Source organism: Pan paniscus, chromosome 8 (assembly GCF_029289425.2).
Source record: "Pan paniscus chromosome 8, NHGRI_mPanPan1-v2.0_pri, whole genome shotgun sequence".
Classification (NCBI taxonomy): Eukaryota; Metazoa; Chordata; class Mammalia; order Primates; family Hominidae; genus Pan; species Pan paniscus.
The window spans coordinates 39,666,422-39,686,051 of record NC_073257.2 but is presented as its reverse complement, the minus strand read 5'-3'; the positions used below and the strand labels follow the sequence as shown (position 1 = coordinate 39,686,051).

General features: G+C 35.2%; 1 protein-coding gene across 22 annotated transcripts in view; it reads left to right on the top strand.

Annotated features, from left to right (window-relative positions):
- The window catches only part of ANKRD26 (ankyrin repeat domain containing 26), a 118,317-nt gene that overhangs the window by 44,312 nt on the left and 54,375 nt on the right, over nt 1-19,630 (top strand). For 11 of the 22 annotated variants that reach the window (XR_008619894.2, XM_055092515.2, XM_063607642.1 and 8 more), the window contains 9 exons: nt 2,756-2,826; nt 3,995-5,080; nt 7,169-7,350; nt 9,594-9,764; nt 11,929-11,962; nt 12,547-12,688; nt 15,910-16,123; nt 18,024-18,207; nt 18,760-18,897. Coding sequence is in view for 21 of the 22 variants with exons in the window: in XM_055092515.2 (XP_054948490.1) it covers nt 2,756-2,826; nt 3,995-5,080; nt 7,169-7,350; nt 9,594-9,764; nt 11,929-11,962; nt 12,547-12,688; nt 15,910-16,123; nt 18,024-18,207; nt 18,760-18,897 (2,222 nt within the window). In the remaining variant the exon portion in view is untranslated. The remainder of the gene's footprint in view (nt 1-2,755; nt 2,827-3,994; nt 5,081-7,168; nt 7,351-9,593; nt 9,765-11,928; nt 11,963-12,546; nt 12,689-15,909; nt 16,124-18,023; nt 18,208-18,759; nt 18,898-19,630) is intronic. The other 11 variants (XM_063607647.1, XM_063607649.1, XM_063607651.1 and 8 more) reach the window with 3 other exon arrangements.

Genomic DNA, 19,630 nt, shown 5'->3' with positions numbered 1-19,630 from the left:
TTATTCTCCTTATGTAACCTACAACCGAACAAAATACCTTTTAGCAGGGCATTTGTAGTCTTCCTCTAACAAAAACAATCTATGAATCACAAAGAGAATTAGGAGGGACAGTAATTTTGTTTAGGCTAGTATAGAGCATAAACTTGAGAGTCAGTACCAGGGTTATATTTAGAGTTTTGGGACTGGATGGAAAACTAGGTAGAGATCTAAAGATTCCCTGCTCAAGCACAATGTGGTTTTTATGCTTTATTTTTACAGCTCTGAATTCACAAGTATTAGTTATAACTACATGTAATGTAACAAAAAAGCACCATCCAAATCAAATATTATTTCTTATAATTTCTATGGCTTCAGATATTATAGAATGGACTGCCCCGTATTAGTGGGAATCATTGAGAATTTGCTCTATAGTGTATCCCCAGCTGTGTACACATAGTCTATCACCTTGTTTTAATGAATAGTTGTTCACTAGGAATATTTGTTTTAAGGAGTGCTCTATCATTTAAAAAAGATATATGAAATTCAATTTTATTAATAATTCTTTTAGGACACCCAGTCTATTGATTAACTGCATCTAATGTGTTTTACTTTATGTACCAGTTTAACTCGGTGCCCTTAATCATATGATCTGGTCTACAGTAATAAATCATATAATTTTTTTATCCCAATAGTTTTGTTTTCTTTTTCCCCCTTACTTGTAGAATTAATGTTGTATTTTACAGAAGATGATCAGTTATCCCCTAGAGTAGTGACTGCAAGCTATAAATCCAAAGTTACTCACCTATACATATATATGCTTGTTTGCTCTCATTTCTTCATGAGCTTAGTAGATCCAAGAAGCAGGACTTTTAAAACAAAATACCTAAATGAAATCCCTTAACACAGGAAGACATGAAACAGAAAAAGTATGAAGTAAACAACTTAAACAGTGCCTGTAGATTGTTTCACTTCTCATTTAATACCTTTTATAAAGTAATGAATAGAGTCTAACTCTCCAGGGACCCAGATATATACATCTTTTCATTTAATAAAAATTCACTCTATGTTGGGTACTGATATTCTATATCCTAAATATTTTTGGAAACATTCCCTCAGTTTAGGTCTGCATTATCCTTGTTTTGCAATATTGTCTTCTAATTCATCTCCCTTTATTTATTCATATGCCCCTGAAATTCATCCTCCCCACAGTATTTAGGGTGATCTGTCTCCAATGCAAATAGGACCTTGAGTCCCTCTTGAAAGCATAAATGTTCAAACATCTTAAGATTACATTTAAGGCTTTCATCATCTGACTTCTGCCTAACTCTCCATCTTTAGCCCTTTCCCCTTTCTGCCCTTTTCTCTGGGATTGCTCAACTGCTGGTGATGCTCTCTTCTCGGGTGCTTGTATTTTAGACAAGTATATAACGCTATTTGAGGCTTCTTTCCCTCTCTTGTTGCTACCTTGCATGCTGTTACCCTTTCCTGCCCTTTACCCCTTTTAGTCTGGCTAACCTCACTTTTTAAGTCTCAACTCAGGCATGATCTCTAGAAAAGCCATGTTTGACACTTTTATTTACATTCTTTTTGTGTGAGTGTGATGGAGTCTCACTGGAGTGCAGCAGCACGATCTTGGCTCTCCGCAACCTCCGCCTCCCAGGTTCAAGTGATTTTCCTGACTCAGCCTCCCGAGTAGCTGGGATCACAGGCACCCACCACCACGCCCAGCTCATTTTTGTATTTTTAGTAGACAGGGCATTTCATCATGTTGGCCAGGCTGGTCTGGAACTCCTGGCCTCAAGTGATCCACCCACCTCGACCTCCCAAAGTGCTGGGATTACAGATGTGAGCCACTGTACCCGGTCTTATTTACATTCTTTAAACCTCAGTGTTTAGAACTTAGCAGGAACTCAGTAAATAATTATTGGGTAAAATAGATAAAGACTGTTTATACACAGATAACTTGAAAGATTGTCCCCTACCGTCTGGGAGCAAGGGCATAAACATATAAATAAATAATATACAGTTCAGATGGAAAAGATACAGTACAAAGATAAGGTACTAAGGCAGCCCCAAGGAAGGAGACAGCTGTTTATCTGGGGGAAGATAGCTCTAATCGAGGAAGACTTCACATAGCTGTCTTAGTCTTAAAAGATGAAGAAAAATTTGTCAACATAGCAGAAAACATTTCAGATGTAAGGAGCGTGATGTACAATGATAAAGATGTGAAAAGTAGCAGTAATTTTGGAATTCATTAATAATGAACAACACTCTTTGTGCCTTGTTAAAAAGATACTGTTATAGAGAACATTATACAGTGTTACTTTATATATTCCTACTGTATCATAAAATTTTGTTTTGTTTCTGACAGTTTAGCTTATTTATGTTGGGTGAATGAATTTGTGAGTGAATATTTGAGATGTTTGTATGGGTTGAACCTAGTATTGTCTTGTGTTACTAGTTTCCCCAAGTGGTTTGTTGAAGTTTTGGATAATGGTTGAAATTTTAATTGATACCTCATTAAGTTGATACTTAGAAGTATTTCTTACTGAGAAGTAAATATTCCACTAAAGATTAGGCTTCATTGAAACTTTGTGATTGCGCCACTGCACTCCAGCTAGGGCGACAGGGTAAGGCCCTGTCTCATAAACAAATAGAAGAAAACCCTCTCGATTTATAAAATAAAATAAATATTATTTTCTATTTCTGTAAAGACTATACCTTTTACCTAACTGTTCTAAGTAGTTCGTTAAACTAAATATTTGGATTTTTTCAGCTGAACATGACTTAGAAGTAGCATCAGAAGAAGAGCAAGAAAGGGAAGGAAGTGAAAATAACCAGCCACAGGTATTATATATATTTTTTAAATTTCTGGTTTAATATTGTTTTCTTTGCTTTAATGATGTAACATAGTCCAAATGAAATTACCTTTCAGACTAGCCTTTTAGAATCAATAGATCATCATTTAATATTTAGTATTAAAAACGTTTTGACTAGTTAAAATGTTCTTAGAATGTGTAGTAACCTATAGCTAATCTTTTGTTTTTATTTTTGTTATAGTTAATCTTTACCCTTGGAATTGAAGCCAGAAATTTCCTGAGTATTGTTTCCTCTTTCATTTTTATAACTTCCTTATATGATAAAGATGGTAACATCAAATATTGAATCGTATTATTAAGCAGTAGAAATTATGAACATTTTAATACTGATGGCCACTGAGTTGGATTCATCTTAAAGGAGTAATCATTCCCAGTGGTTCAGGATTTACATTCTTATATTGCTGGTCACTGATTCCAAGGTTAAAGATTTATTCTGCCTTGTGATCTCTTGATTTCAGTGTCTACATTCAGGGAAAGAATGAGGTCAGAAAATCAACGCAGTTATTAAGAGAATCATTCCTTTCAGAATGGGATCTTTCCATTGTTAGGATATAAACAATAACTTTCTGATTATTTCAGTCTAGGAAATCAGTAAATATTATAGAATTTTTAAATCCACTATTAATGAACCTTAGGATATATAAGAATTAGACTTAAGTCTTATATAGTCTATACAGATGCATAACACCATATTATGGTATGTAATTTCAATTAAAATGTAAGAGTTTCCTTTTCTTTCTGATTGGTGTTTATTTTGGCTCCTAATAATTTAAACTTTCCCTACTCTCCAGTTAGAAATCTTTACAAAAAGTACTTAAATGTACTGTAGGGGCTCAGTATTTGAGGTATGGTAAGGTAAAATCTTTTAAAATGAGGATGCCTTTATAATGCTACAAATCATCTGCTAATTTATTTTTGGTAGATTTAACACATAATGAATTAAGTTTAATCCAAAAGAACAGTGATAAACTTAACTTTGCTGGTTCATGTTTTTCTCCTATTTTAGGCTAAGGCAAATTAGTTTTTACTTCTTAGTTACAATCCAGTGATTTGGGAGTAACTAAACATAGACTAAGTTTAATAGTTGAATTTTAATTATTTCCTAATTTTTCTTTGTCCGTACTTGATTACTCAAGGATAAAGTTATTTTAAAAACATGCACCCTGACAGAAAAGACATCTGAAAAACAAAACAAGCAAATTAATCGTCCACTTTCATGTCTGCAAAAGATGTCTCAAGAACCAGAACTGAATAAGGAGTGTGATAGAGAGGATGTATCTGTATATTCAGGACTTCCTTGTGTGCAAAACGATGAAGAAATGTGGACCAAACAAGGCAAATCAGAGTGGAAAAATAACTTAAAACTCATCACAAATGAGTTAAAGCAGAGCTGTGGTGAAACTTGCGAAAAATACAAAATTACTGCTTCTCCTGGGGAAGAGCCACTACATGATAACTCTAAAGGAGGCACAAACTTAAAGGAAATACCTTCTTCTTTGACAAATAATATACTTGATTGCGATGAAAAAGATTCTCCTGTCTCTGTACTATTCCAGGCATTGCCTGAACAAAAAGTACTCAGTCTCGAAAATGGCTTTTCATCTCCTTCTTACTCTGGGTCCCCAGAATATGCTTGCCAGTCATCTTCTAAGCCTTATTTAAATGAAAATAAATTAGGCCATGAAAATGTTAACAGACCAGACACTGAACATGTTTTTAACACAGATGAGAATTTTTATAATGATACAGAAAATAAAAAAGTAAGGAACCCAGAAGTAGTTACAGGTGTAATGAAAGAAGAGTTTGATAAGACAAAAAATATGAACCGAAATACCACTAATTGGAAATTAGACATCAGACGTGTGCCTCAGTATAGTGATCCAAAAAGACCTTTTGATTTGATCTGCTCCAAAGAGATGAATCATATGATTCACATAAAAAGGCATAGTATTTCTGCTGGTACAGATGCTTACAAGAAAACAAAACCAATACAGAACTTGTTCCAGAAGCCATTATATGATCATTGCAGTGCTAATAACTATAAAAGCATGGAACCTGAATTAGAAAATGTGAGGTCTTCTCCACCACGTGGTGACAGAACATCAAAAGTATCTCTAAAAGAAGAATTACAGCAAGATATGCAAAGGTTTAAAAATGAGATAGGCATGTTAAAAGTAGAGTTCCAGGCTTTGGAGAAAGAAAAAGTCCAACTTCAAAAAGAGGTAGAGGTTTGCTTGCTGCTACTCTTTGTTTTTTTCTCTATCAATTATTTGATCCATTCTGATTTTCTGCTTATGAAGAGCTCATGTATAAAATGGTGTTACCTAAATATGTAATTGTGTTTAGAAATAGGTATTATTCTGCTATCTAAGTAACAAGAGTTAAGGAAAACATTCTCAAAATCTTTGATCCTTAATCAACCTAAGAAGTCTGTCAGTCTTCCAAGTGACATATGGACTGGGAAACTAATTTAGCCATATACCATGTGACCTTGTGAACCAGTATAAGCATAAAGGAAATTGCCTTATGAAAGGTAATAAGTGCTAGGGTTTTTTTCCCTATTTTCTTAAAGACGAATTTCTTTTATTTAAACAACAACATGGCAATACAGTGGGAAAGAAGCAGTGACTGAGAAGAGATATAAAAATGTATCTAGCCCTGAGTATTGTTAACAAATATTCCCAGCCAAAGGGATCTTTTTAATGTGCTTTCATGTGTGTAAGCTTATCTGTTTGACTCAAACTGTTGGAACTTATAATTCCATTCTGATCAATTTAAAGATTTTTGACAACAAATACATGTACTTTCACATATTTTTTAAAACACCAGTCAAATATTTCTGTTGAACCAGACCTTTACATTATGTTGTTTAATAAAGTATGATAAGTTTGGGCATGTATACCCTATCAGTAGCATAAATCCTCAGTCAGAAATTTAGTATTTAACTCCAAAGTAGAAAGCTGAGTTCTGTACATTGAGTTTTAAAGATAAACAATAATCTGCAGATATTCTTCTTTTTCTTTCTTTCTTTTTTTTTTTTTTTTTTGAGACAGATTCTTACTCTATTGCCCAGGCTGCAGTACAATGGCATGATCTCGGCTCACTGCAACCTCCGCCTCCCGGGTTCAAGCAATTATCCTGCCACAGCCTCCTGAGTAGCTGGGATTACAGGCGCCCACCACCACACCCGGCTAATTTTTGTATTTTAGTAGAGATGGGGTTTCACCATGTTGGCCAGGCTGGTCTTAAATTCCTGACCTCATAATCCACCCACCTCGGCCTCCCAAAGTGCTGGGATTACAGGCGTGAGCCACTGCGCCCGGCCAATATTCTTCTTTAAAAGTAAAAGTAGACGAGGCTTCCCACACCCTGCTATGGCATTAAATTACTTTGCCAGTGTCACACTTAATTCATCTGATTAATTTGATGAATTTATCTGGTAATTTATCTGATTCAGCATTATGGAGTTATATCATCTCTTTTGGTGCCATAAAGTGCTAGATAATGCCACTTTAGGAGCTCTGGATGGATCATTTAATCTTTCTTGTTTTAATCTGGATGGATCATTTAATCAGTAGATAATGAGGTTAACTTAGATAATTAATACTTATACTATATATCCTCCAGCTATAAAATTTTATAGTTATTGAATGTGAAATTTGGGAAGCATCTCATTCTCCAGAATTCCACACCAGCAACTCAGCAGTTTCACTCTGTTCCTTATGTTGTGGCAAACTTTGGTTTCTGTATTTCAGTGAGCACCTTCACTTTGCTGATATCCCAGGATCCAAACGAAAAAAAGAATTATAAAGGACACTGGGGAAAAGAATATCTTAGTGCAGAAAGGGGAAAGATTCCTTTCTCTTCCTGGAGTGATGTCACATCCTCTAAATCTGGCTGCGTAGTGTAAAATCCAGGTGGTAAAGGCAGAAGAAGATGCATCTTGTGTCTTTGTCTTTTTATTTTACTGTTTCTGCCAGTAAAATGGGGTGAAAATTCATAGTAGATAGTGAAGATTGAATGGGAATAAAAGCACAAAATTAAGAAGAGCCTTTGAAATTTTGGAAAATTCAGTTTTACCCAAACAGAAATGAAGCAGACTTTACAAAAATTTCGTTGATAAAATTATAAATAGCTGATAATTATATAACAATTATGTATACAATGATCCCATTAGAGTAAGCAGAAAATATTTTTATTGGCTAAAGTTACCATAGTTAAACTGAGTCAAATGATAAACTCAATGAAAACAAAGAAATTATTATTGAATAAAGTAATAGCAATTCCTTAGTATCAAACTTTCATTAAAGGTTGAAGAAGAAAGGAAAAAACACAGAAATAATGAAATGGAAGTATCAGCAAACATACGTGATGGTGCTACTGATGATGCTGAAGATGATGATGATCATGATGATGGATTAATTCGAAAAAGAAAGAGTGGAGAAACTGATCGTCAGCAATTTCCCAGGAAGGAAAATAAAGAGTATGCTAGGTAAGCTGATAGCATATTTAACAGCAGATAATTGTTATTGTGCTATAAAAATTCTAATTTGGACTAATATTCATGATTTATAAATTTTATACTTTTACTATGCAAGGGATATGCAACCTTGCCTTGCAATTAGAAAAATGCAAATTAACGAACAATGAGATACCAGTTTTTTCAATCATATTGATATTTTATTTAAAAAATAATACCCAGTGATGGCAAATGTGAGAAAAAAGGCATTCTCATACATTGTTGGTAAATGAAATTGGTAAATCCTTTTTGAAGGATAATTTAGTATGTATCAAAATTTCAAATATTTCCTATCTTTAACCTAACAGCTTCACTTTGGGACTAGATTCTACAGGAAAATATGACTTACATAAAAATGCACACACACAAGTTAAGGACATTTATTATATATGATGTGTAATACACAGTAAGCCTATGTATAATGTATGTATAACATGTTAAATAATGTATGTATTTTAAGGATATTTATATAAACACATTACATATATATACATGTTGCTAAGGATATTTATTATAGTATCCCAAATGTTGGGCTCTCAAATTAATTTGAATTTTGCCAAGGGATTGCACAGAGGGATCTGTAGTCCATGTAAACATTTCAGTATATTGGGTATTTTTAGGGGCTCATGCTCAACTCTTAACACAGTGGGAAATTTCAGTCTCTGTAAATTATGTAGGTATATGATAGTGATATCCTTGTGCATGTTTTTAGACCATAAAAAAGTAGTTATGGCCGGGTGCGGTGGCTCATGCCTGTAATCTCAGCACTTTGGGAGGCCAAGGCAAGTGGATCACTTGAGGTCAGAGTTCCAGATGAGCCTGGAAAACATGGTGAAACCCCATCTGTACTAAAAATACAAAATTAGGCAGGCATGGTGGCAGGCGCCTGTAAACCCAGCTACTGGGGAGGCTGAGGCAGGAGAATCACTTGAACCCGGGAGGCGGAAGTTGCAGTGAGCCGAGATTGTGCCACTGCACTCCAAACTGGGTGACAGGGCGAGACTCCATCTCCAATAATAATAATAATAATTATTATTATTATTATTACAGTTTTTCTGGTGGTAAATCCAACTAGGCTAAAAGTCTATAAAAGTTACCAAATTCTTTTCTTTTCTTTCTTTGAGATGGAGTTTTGCTTTTGTTGCCTAGGCTGGAGTGCAGTGGTGTGATCTCAGCTCACTGCAACCTCTGTCTCCTGGGCTCAAGCAATTCTCCTGCCTCAACTTCCCGAGTAGCTGGGATTACAGGCCTGCGCCACCGCACCAGGCTAATTTTTTTGTATTTCTAGTAGAGATGGGGTTTCACCATCTTGGCCAGGCTGGTCTTGAACTCCTGACCTCATGATCCACCCGCCTCAGCCTCCCAAAGTGCTGGGATTTCAGGTGTGAGCCTCCGTGACCAGCCCATTATTTTATTTGCGAACAAAATCATAACTAATCAGAATATTGCTATTTTGGAACTGCATATAATGACATATAGGTATTCTAAAAGGATTTTTCCCCTACCCAGGATATTTTCCTGATTTCTTCTTTCGTGTTATATGTGTATCATGCTATTTTTAAAACTTCATTTAAAATAAACTTCATTTAAATGAAACATTATGATGTTTAAAAACAAAACAAAAAATATAGCCCAAATCTAATTGCTACTTCCATGTCTAAAGACCATTGTTTATAGGCAATGAGCTCCAGCCTTTTACTGTCACATTCAGGTTTAGTGTAGCATTCACCTCTCTCTAGTTTCTTTCTCTTTTTCTTTCAAGTTCCTAGGAAACATCTAGATGCCGTGTGCCTAATCTGTGCTCACCTTCTATTCTCTAAGTAGAATGGTTTTCTCCCATTTTTTGTCTCATGAACTCCTCTATTTTGTCTCTTCTGTTTTAAAGCTGTCCTTGTGTTCAGATATATCTTTTCATATATCAACCTTACATATCACATTTTATCATAATGGTATGATAAAATTATGGTTTTTGAAGCGGGGAATATACATTTTCTCTTATGTTGTTGGTAATTCGTGTTTTTTGAATTAGTGAATGAATTGAGATGGAAATGTTGGAATTTTATAAAAAATTATTTTTATTCTTTGTTAGAATTACTAGAAAACATTGGCTTTTTAATGGATTTTTTATTCTTTCTTTTCCTTAACTCTCTTTCTGCATGTTGTTTCTTTTTTTCTTTTTTCTTATATAACTGTCATTTCCCATGGATTTTTTAAAGTAGTGGTCCTGCCTTGCAAATGAAGGAAGTAAAGAGAACTGAAAAAGAAAAACGGACCTCAAAAGAATCTGTGAATTCACCAGTGTTTGGGAAGGCCAGTTTACTAACTGGTGGCCTGCTACAAGTGGATGATGACAGCAGTTTAAGTGAAACAGATGAGGATGAAGGAAGGTAAAATCTATGATTTCTTTATTTCTCTATGGAGGAAGGTTAGTAGTAATTTTTTTCTGAAAATAGAATGATGTAGTCTCCCAAAGCTAGAGAATATCGACTGTTTCCATGCTGCTGAAAGATTAAGATGAGGACAAGTGACTTTGACAAGCAGCCGTTTCAATAAATGGTCACCATGGAGCCCTGACTATAGTGGATGGGCACAGATGGCGTTTGAGAGAACTTGGACTGAGAGGCAATAGGTAAATGGGTGGTAACTGAAGAAGAATGTGGGATTCAAGGGAGCCTTCTTTCTTTTTTATTTTAAAATGCAAGCTTTTACAGTATATTTGCATGCTTTTGGGAGTGACCCAGTAGAGAAGGAAATGCTTATGAAATTTAGTTTTGTTTGCATGTCTAAGCCTCAGAAAGCTTGATCCATTATCTTTTAAAGATTTATAATAAACTAATTGTCCTTAGAACTTCTATTAATGTAGTTTTTTGCTAAGAGGTTGTTCATTTGGAATTGTTTCAAAAATGGAATATTCTAATATAATTGAATGTGTCAATGATGATCTTAAACTATCATATATGGATTTTAAAAAATTAATCTAATAATAAACATGCAAACATATAGGCCATACTGAATTGAATTTAAACATTTCTTGATAATTGAAGATATCAGAGTACTTTTGACAGTAGTATCATGAACAGCTGTGATTTTGTAAGACTAAAAGATCAGGTGTATTAACTTAATAGTTGTTTAGATTCTGGGGAGAAGGGGAGGATTTTGTTTATGTACAGTAGAAAATTAAACTATTGACAATCTATCACAGACTATTACTTTTAGATTATAAAGTTCTAAAATATTAAAAACCATGTTGCCTTATGCTAATAGTGTCATTGACATGTATGCTGAGTAAGGATTTTTTTTTTTTTTTTTTTTTTTTTTTTAGTCAGAGTCTTGTTCTGTTGCCCAGACTGGAGTGCAGTGACGTGATCTCAGCTCACTGCAACCTCCGTCTCCTGGGTTCAAGCAATTCTCATGCCTCAGCCTCCCAAGTAGCTGGAACTACAGGTGCACACCACCATGCCCGGCTATTTTTTATATTTTTAGTAGAGACAGGGTTGCGCCATGTTGGCCAGGCTGGTCTTAAACTCCTGACCTCAAGTGATCTGCCCACCTTGGCCTCCCAAAGTGCTGGGATTGCAGGTGTGAGCCAGCACGCCCAGCTTCAATAAGTATTTTTGAATGCATGAATAAAGAGTTGAGTAGATGAATGAATGAACATTGATGAATTTCTTTAGAAAAAATAAATGATGAGCTTATTGAAAGTAGGTTTCCAAATTGGCTAGATTTAAGGTCTTTTTATTTTAAAAATATTTGCAAGATTCAGAAATTATTTATAATTATAACCAGAAATAGAATGAAAATATAGATTCATCTGCTATCATATCACTTAAAAACACTTGAAAATAAATATTACTTTCACAGCACAGCAAAATATGTTTTGGAGCTAGAATTTTTGGGTTTGAATTTTGGGTCTGCTACTGACCAGCTATATGTGCTTGGGCAAGTTACTTGGTTTTCCTGTGCCTACTTTCTTCCTTTATAAAATACCTAATATGTTATCAACCTCACAGAATTATTGTTAGGATTAAAATGAGTTTAATATATGTACAGTGCTTAGGATAATGCATAGTACCTGCATTGTGAGTCCTGAAAAAAGCTAACTAATATCGTCATTCAAAAAGGGTTTCCATCATGTAAGGGTGTTAAGTAATATATTCCAAATAGGTTTTAGTGCCAGTAAAAGCTTGTTTTTATTGAAAAGGTCAACAGCAAAAAAAAAAAACCTGGTATATTTCTTTCTATTGAATAATGCAAGTAACACTATGTTTTCGTTTTGCTTTGACTGTCAGGAAGCTTGATCTAAATATGTTTGTTATGATATTGTTAGTATATTTTTCTTGTCCCTTACTTTTACTTTTTCTGTATATAGTTTAATACCCCTTGTAGAAAGTTATTATCTTTTACATTACCTGTAAAAAAGATTCCTGTAAACTTTATGAATAGGGTAAATAAATTACAAATGCAGAGCTTTTATTTAAAAAAACAATAGTTTTAGATATTCCTTGCATTTTACATGTTTACTATTTGCCTGAAAGGTATTTTTTTTTTTAGGCCTACTAAGAAAACATCTAATGAAAAGAACAAGGTACTGTAAAAAATAAATTATCAAAATTATTGTTTAAAAAAATACATTATAAAAGATAAAGTGGGCTGGGCACAGTGGCTCACACCTGTAATCTCAGCACTTTGGAAGGCTAAAGCGGGAGGATTGCTTGACTCCAGGAATTTGAGACCAGCCTAGGCAACATGGTGGGAGCCCTGTCTCTACAAGAATTAAGAAAAACTTAACCAGGCGTGGTGAGCATGCCTGTAGTCCCAGCTACTTGGGAGGCTGAGGTGAGAGGATTGCTTGAGCCTGGGAGTTTGAAGCTTCAGAGAGCTATGGTCACGATACTGCACTCCAGCCTGGGTGATAGAGCGAGACCCAATGTCAAAAAAAAAAAAAAAACATGAAATGAAAAAAAAGAGAATCTTTTGTTGTAAAGACATTTACTTTGAAAAAGTGATTAAGAAGCACTAGCCATTGATAAATAAATCCTTTTAACAAAAATCAGTTCTTTTTAAGAAATACCTGTGTTTTTGCTCATATAGAAAGATGGATAATTACCACTTCTGTATGTGCTATAAATATTCTGGGGACATTTTGAAACAGTGTTATTTATTTCATAGGTCAAAAACCAAATACAGTCTATGGATGATGTTGATGACTTAACTCAGTCATCTGAAACAGCCTCAGAGGATTGTGAGCTGCCCCACTCTAGTTACAAGAATTTTATGTTGCTCATTGAACAACTTGGAATGGAGTGTAAAGGTAGGACCATTGCATAAATTTAAGGCCTTTTTATGTATCCCATTGTAATGTATGTAATGTAATAAATGTATGCACATTTAGCATACATTATGCGGTGCTTCATTGGTGGCTATGATGCTGCCACTGTGCAAAGCTGAAGAGTTCTTTATATGATATATTCTTGATATTATTCCTTTATTAGCTATGTTTTTTGCAGGGATTTTTTTCTCCCAGTTTGTGACTTTTCATTCTCTTTTTTTTTTTATTTTAATTTTTTATTTTTTTGTTGACTTTTCATTCTGTTAATGGTATCTTTTGAAGAGCAGAAGTTTTTAATTTTGATGAAGTCCAATTTATCTGTTTAATTATGGATTTTGCTTTTTGTATCGCATTTAAGAAGTCTTTGCATAACACAGGGTCACAAAGATTTCCTCTTATGCTTTTTTTCTAGAAATTTTATAGATTTAGGTCTTTTTTTTTTTTTTGAGACAAAATTTCACTCTGTCAATCAGGCTGGAGTGCACTGTCACTGCAACCTCCACCTCCCAGGTTCAAGTGATTCTTGTGTCTCAGCCTCCTGAGTAGCTGATATGATAGGCGTGTGCCACCACACCCAGCTTTTTTTTGTGTGTGTATTTTTTTGTTTGTTTTTTGTATTTGTTTGTTTGTTTGTTTTTTGAGATGGAGTCTCGCTCTGTCGTCCAGGCTGGAGTGCAGTGGCGCGATCTCTGCTCATTGCAAGCTCTGCCTCCTGGGTTCACGCTATTCTCCTGCCTCAGCCTCCCAAGTAGCTGGAACTACAGGTGCCCACCACCAAGCCCGGCAAACTTTTTGTATTTTTAGTAGAGACAGGGTTTCACCGTGTTAGCCAGGATGGTCTCAATTGCCTGACCTCCTGATCCACCCGCCTTGGCCTCCCAAAGTGCTGGGATTACAGGTGTGAGCCACCACGCCCTGCCAGCTTTTTTGTATTTTTAATAGAGGCGGGGTTTCATCATGTTGGCCAGGCTGGTCTCAAACTCCCGACCTCAAGTGATCTGCCCACCTTGGCCTCTCAGAGTGCTGGGATTTCGGGTGTGAGCCACCGTGCCCAGCCAGTTTTGGGTCTTACATTTAGGTCTGTGATCCATTTTGAGTTCATATTTTTGTATGGATTGAAGTATGGATTCAAGTTCATTTTTTTGGATATGGACATCCAGTTGTTCCAGCATCATACATCAGAAAGGCTAGCCTTTTCCCACTGCATTTGCCATTGTGCCTTTGTCAAAAATATGTTGGCTGCATACATGTGGTTCTACTTCTCGACTCTGTTGTGTTCCATTGATCTACAGATGCTCCTGAGTTTTATCTCAGGTTTTTGGGTTTGTTTTTTTGACTTATAAGCTATGACTCTTTGTTTTGCTATCTTAGTGGTTGCTTTAGGATATATAGTATATGACTTGAATTTATCACAGTGCACCTTCAAATAATATCATACCACATCATATATGGTATAATTTTGTTATAGTTCTGATATATGGTATAATTATAATAGTTTGCTTTCATTTTTTTCTCTCCTGGCCATATCCTTTCTGAATCTGTGGGATTATAGTTTTTATTAAGTTTAGAAAGTTTTGGCCAATTTTTCTTCACATTTTTTTTCTGTCTCTCTTCCTCCCTCTTTGGGGGCTTATATATTAGCTGCTTGGATTTTTTTCCATAGTTCATTGATGTCTCAAAGTTATGACTCTTTTCTTTTGTGATGGTTAATCTGTGTTTATTTTCATCTAATTTAGTTTTCATCTTTGACATTGTAATTTGCATCTCTACAAGTGCAATTTGGTTTTTAAAAAATATCTTCCATGCCTCCACTTATCTTCTTGAGCTTTATTTTGAGGTACAGTTGAGTTACATATAAACAGCTTGACTTTTTCCTATGTTGCTTTTATGATTTGGGCTAATTCCCCACTCCTGAGGCAATACCTTTCTGATTATTCATTGTCTTGAGAAGTATGAGTTTTTTCAGCCTGACTGTGGGAATGAACACTCTTCCTGGTGCTGTGAAAGCACCAGGCAGGATTTCCTCTCCTTTTTTTAATGGGGTTTTTTCTTTGGTTTCAGATAGTTTCCTAGCATACATGCACTGTTTATTACTTTGCTCAATACCCAAGAGGGGATCTCTGCAGATCTCCAGGGTTCTCTGTACCTCTCGCTCCTCTCTAGTGTCCTGTGATCTCTGTCTACTTTGCGTTTACCAGACTCTCAGCTTCATCACTTCAACTCAGGGAGTCTGCTGGACTTTATGTCAGTTTTTTCTCCCCGCATCATGACCTAGAAACTCTGAAAGCGGGGCTCTGGGCATTCATAAGACCATAAAACTTACTTCCTTTGTTTGGTTTCTTTTCTTTTTTTTTTTTTTTTTTGAGGCAGAGTCTCGCTCTGTTGCCCAGGCTGGAGTACAGTGGCGCAATCTCAGCTCACTGCAACCTCCACCTCCTGGGTTCAAGCGATTCTCCTGCCTCGGCCCCCCCAAGTAGCTGTGATTACAGGTGCCTGCCACCACGCCCCACTAATTTTTGTATTTTTAGTTGAGACAGGGTTTCACTATGTTGGCCAGACTGGTCTCGAACTCCTAACCTCAGGTGATCCGCCCACCTCAGCCTCCTAAAGTGCTGGGATTACAGGTGTGACCCACCATGCCCAGCCACTTCCTTTGTTTCTTGTCTGTCAGGGATCCTTGTGTTCATTGCCTGAGTCCACTCTCTTGAAACTCATTGTTTCATGTATTTTGTCTGTTTTGCCTTTGGTCGTTTCAGGAAAGAAGGAAAGTTAGTACCTGAAGCAGACTGCAGTAGAGCCTCAGCACACGCTGCAGACTGCCTGGAATGCTTTTCTTCCCCATTTGCTTAACTGCTGCCTTCTCGTCCTTCATTTCTCGGTGTAGCCACCTCTCCCTCAGGGAAATCTTCCCTGGACCCAGTATAGATCAAATTCTCTTTTGTGGTCATAGAACTCTGTTTCCTTACAGCATCTATCTGAATTCATAATTGTCACTTTTTTGTCTTTGTTTCTTCACTATACTTTAAGCTAAGCAAGTGCAGAGGTCTTGCCTGTTTTATCTGCAGAGCTTAGTTTAATGTCTTCCACGTTGTAGGCCCTCAATATGTAATTGGTCAGTGTCTTAATGAGTGAATGTTACAGTGTACAGTGTGTTATATGGAAAAATACTCATATATTTCTATCTTGTTTTCTTCCTGATACAGATTCTGTTAGCCTATTGAAAATCCAGGATGCAGCTCTTTCATGTGAAAGATTATTAGAACTTAAAAAAAATCACTGTGAACTACTTACAGTAAAAATTAAAAAAATGGAAGATAAGGTTAATGTACTACAAAGGGAGCTATCTGAAACAAAAGAAATAAAATCACAGTTAGAGCATCAAAAAGTTGAATGGGAACGAGAACTGTGCTCTTTGAGGTATGATAGCCTAGTTTTAAAGAAATGTTTAACTACTTGTACTAAAGATATATAGAATTCTTGTAATTGCTGACTTACCTTCTGGGTCTTAGCAGGGAAGAAAACTTCTTAGTCTTGTCGAGTGTGAAATTCTTGGAAATAATATAACTGGTTCTTAACTATGAACTTCTACTAAATATATATTCTTTTAAATCACTTTAATGGCTATGTAGAAGTTTGTCGTATGGAAGTCTCATTATTTAATACAGTAAGTTTTGGGTTTACAATTTTTTTGTATTATAGTTAATGCTGGAAGGAATACCTTTTTATAAATCTTTTTCTACATTTCTAATTTACTTTGAATAAATTCTTCAATATAGAATTATTCGTTTAAAGTACAGGAATTTTTTTAAAAAGGCCTTTGGTCCAGATTTTTAAATTTTTCTCAGGAAAGTTTAGTTAATTTACGTTTCAATCAATAGAGAATGAAATGGCCATTTTTTCAACCTAAATTTTTTTTTTTTTTTTGAAATGGAGTCTTGCTCTGTTGCCCAGGCTGGAGTGCAGTGGCGCAATCTTGGCTCACTGTAACCTCTGCCTCCCAGGTTTAAGCAATTCTCCCACCTCAGCCTCACAAGAAGCTGGGATTACAGGCGCACGCCACCATGCCCACCTAATTTTTGTATTTTTTTAGTAGAGACGGGGTTTCACCATGTTGGCCAGGCTGGTCTTGAACTCCCGACCTTGTGATCCTCCCGCCTTGGCCTCCCAAAGTGCTGTGATTACAGGCATGAGCCACCGTTCCCGGCCAGAACAATTTTACTCTTAAGATGCATGAATTAAAAAATAAAATGGTGAGTGATTACTGAAAGCGATCTCTCTCTCATACACAGATAAAATTAATTCAAAGTTCTGTGTTGAAAATGCATATTATTCTTTATGGTTTACTTAAATATTAGATCCTGTTTTGTTCCAAAAGAGATTTTAAAATTGTTTATGCAATATGTAATAATCAAGAAGGTATGTCGAAAGTGTTACCAGAAAAAAGAAACATAAAAAGTATGGGGTAACCAGTATTAGGCTCGTTAGCCTAATCTTTAATTATGCTATTATACAGATATATGTTGTATGAAAGCATCTGAGGGTGTTTTCTTACACTGTAATAATTTTTAGGGATACTTGCAATATTTCATAAAAACAAAAATGTATTTCTATTGGATTTATAAACATTTTAGTAAACTAACTTCTTTTTAGTTAGTTTAATGATCTTTCCTAATTGAGGAGTAATTATGACTAATTAAAAAAAGTTTTTTTTTTTTTTTTTTGAGATGGAATCTCACTCTGTCGCCCAGGCTGGAGTGCAGTGGCACAATCTCGGCTCACTGCAACATCTGCCTCCCGGGTTCAAGCGGTTCTCTTGCCTCAGTCTCCTGAGTAGCTGGGATTACAGGTGTCTGCCACCACACCTGGCTAATTTTTTGTATTTTTAGTAGAGATGTGGTTTCACCCTGTTGGCCAGGCTGGTCTCAAACTCCTGACTTCAAGTGATCTGCGCGCCTCGGCCTCCCAAAGTGATAGGATTACAGGCATGAACCACTGGCACCCAGCCAAAAAGATAATTTTCAACTTGCATCTTTACTGAATCATTTCCAATATCTTTTTCCATAATATTTACCAGAGGTACTCATAACAGAAACTTACCAGTTAACAGAATGTTCTTTCATCACTACCTTTCAAGTATATATGTCCTTTGGAAAAGACTGAAGTGAGAAATTAAAAATCAGAGAACTAGAAAGGAAAAATATTCAAGAACATAGAAATTGTATTAGGGTAATAAACCAACATACAAAGCGGCATATCACACAATGAACTTTTTATTTTGTAACAATACAGATTTTAAGATAAGCATATTTAATTGCAGATTTAGCTTAAACCAAGAAGAAGAGAAGAGAAGAAATGCTGATATGTTGTATGAAAAAATTAGGGAACAGTTAAGAAGAAAAGAAGAGCAATATAGGAAAGAAGTTGAAGTGAAACAACAGCTTGAACTGAGTCTCCAAACACTGGAGATGGAATTGAGGACTGTAAAAAGTAATTTGAATCAGGTAAATTAATTTTTGATAAAAATTTTATATTTTTAACTTTATTTCATCACTATTATCACATCCTTTTGATTTAATATATATTATCTAGGTTTAAAACAAAACTGTTATCTCATCTTAAGCTGACCTGTGACCTTTATAACTAAAATTGTTCATGATAAATCTTGGCACCTAATAGATGCTCAGTCTCTGTTTTCTGAATGAAGGAATGGAGGGTAAGTTGAGTTTAATCACTAACATAAATGTTAATTTAGGCATTTAATGTTAAAATACAGGCTAAATAGCTCTAAAATTATGATGAAACTAGTAAAATGTTTTGACATTTTATTTCACAATTCTATATTTGCCTGTATTTATTAAGAACCATTTTTGCTTTTTGATTAATTTAGCTGTCACTTAGGTGATTAAAATTTGAGTAATTCTTGAGTAATAAAGGTTCTTGCATTTTAATGTGCTATTTCCTTTTTATAAGTTTTTTGTTTTAAAATTCTGCTCTTGTTAACCTTTTAGACTTTTACAAAATGCTAATAGACCTAAAACTTAATGTATCTCTAGGTCGTTCAAGAGCGAAATGACGCTCAGAGGCAACTTTCTCGAGAACAGAATGCCAGAATGTTACAAGATGGAATTCTGACCAATCACCTTTCCAAACAAAAGGAGATTGAAATGGCTCAAAAGAAAATGAATTCTGAGGTATTTCTATTTCCTTTAGTCATTTTCAAATATGTGTGTATATGTATTTATATGTGTATATATTTTAAAAACCAACTATATATGCATCTTGGAAAGTATCGAGGATTTTTAAACCATATATGTGTATCTTGGGGTAGTGGTAGTGTTTTTGGTCCATTGGATAAAGTGGTGTTCTTAATTCAGCTCCACTTGTCTGCAGCAGTCAAGTAATGACATTCAGAATGGCCTCATCCAAAGGAAAAGCTTTTAATAATATCTTCCGTAGGAATTGATGGTCTTTCCACAATCTCAAAACCCTTGCTACTAACAATAGATGCTTGAGATTTTGGAAGTGATTTCATCACCTTGATATATTAATGGAGAGGTTAGTTTATTGCTTCTACCCGTAGGAAAGGAGGAAAAGTACAGCCAGTTCAGTGACGTATTTTGGATGTTATTCTTCTCACTGTTGAGAAGAGTAATGGTTTACTGCAAGTAGTATCTTATTTTGGTACAAAGAGCTTTTGAAACAATGATATGCCATGATATATAGTTAGTGATAATTTAGTGATAAGTATTTTGTTCCTAGTAAAACAGTTCAGCATATTTCTCCCTGTTTCACATTATTACGTTTTCAAACATTATGAAGAGGAAACAAAAGTTATTGCGACAACAAATAATCTCGTGATTTTCTAAGAGGAACTCTACAAATTTTGTCCTATTTACCATTAGTGTTGTAAAATGAAAGGCTTCT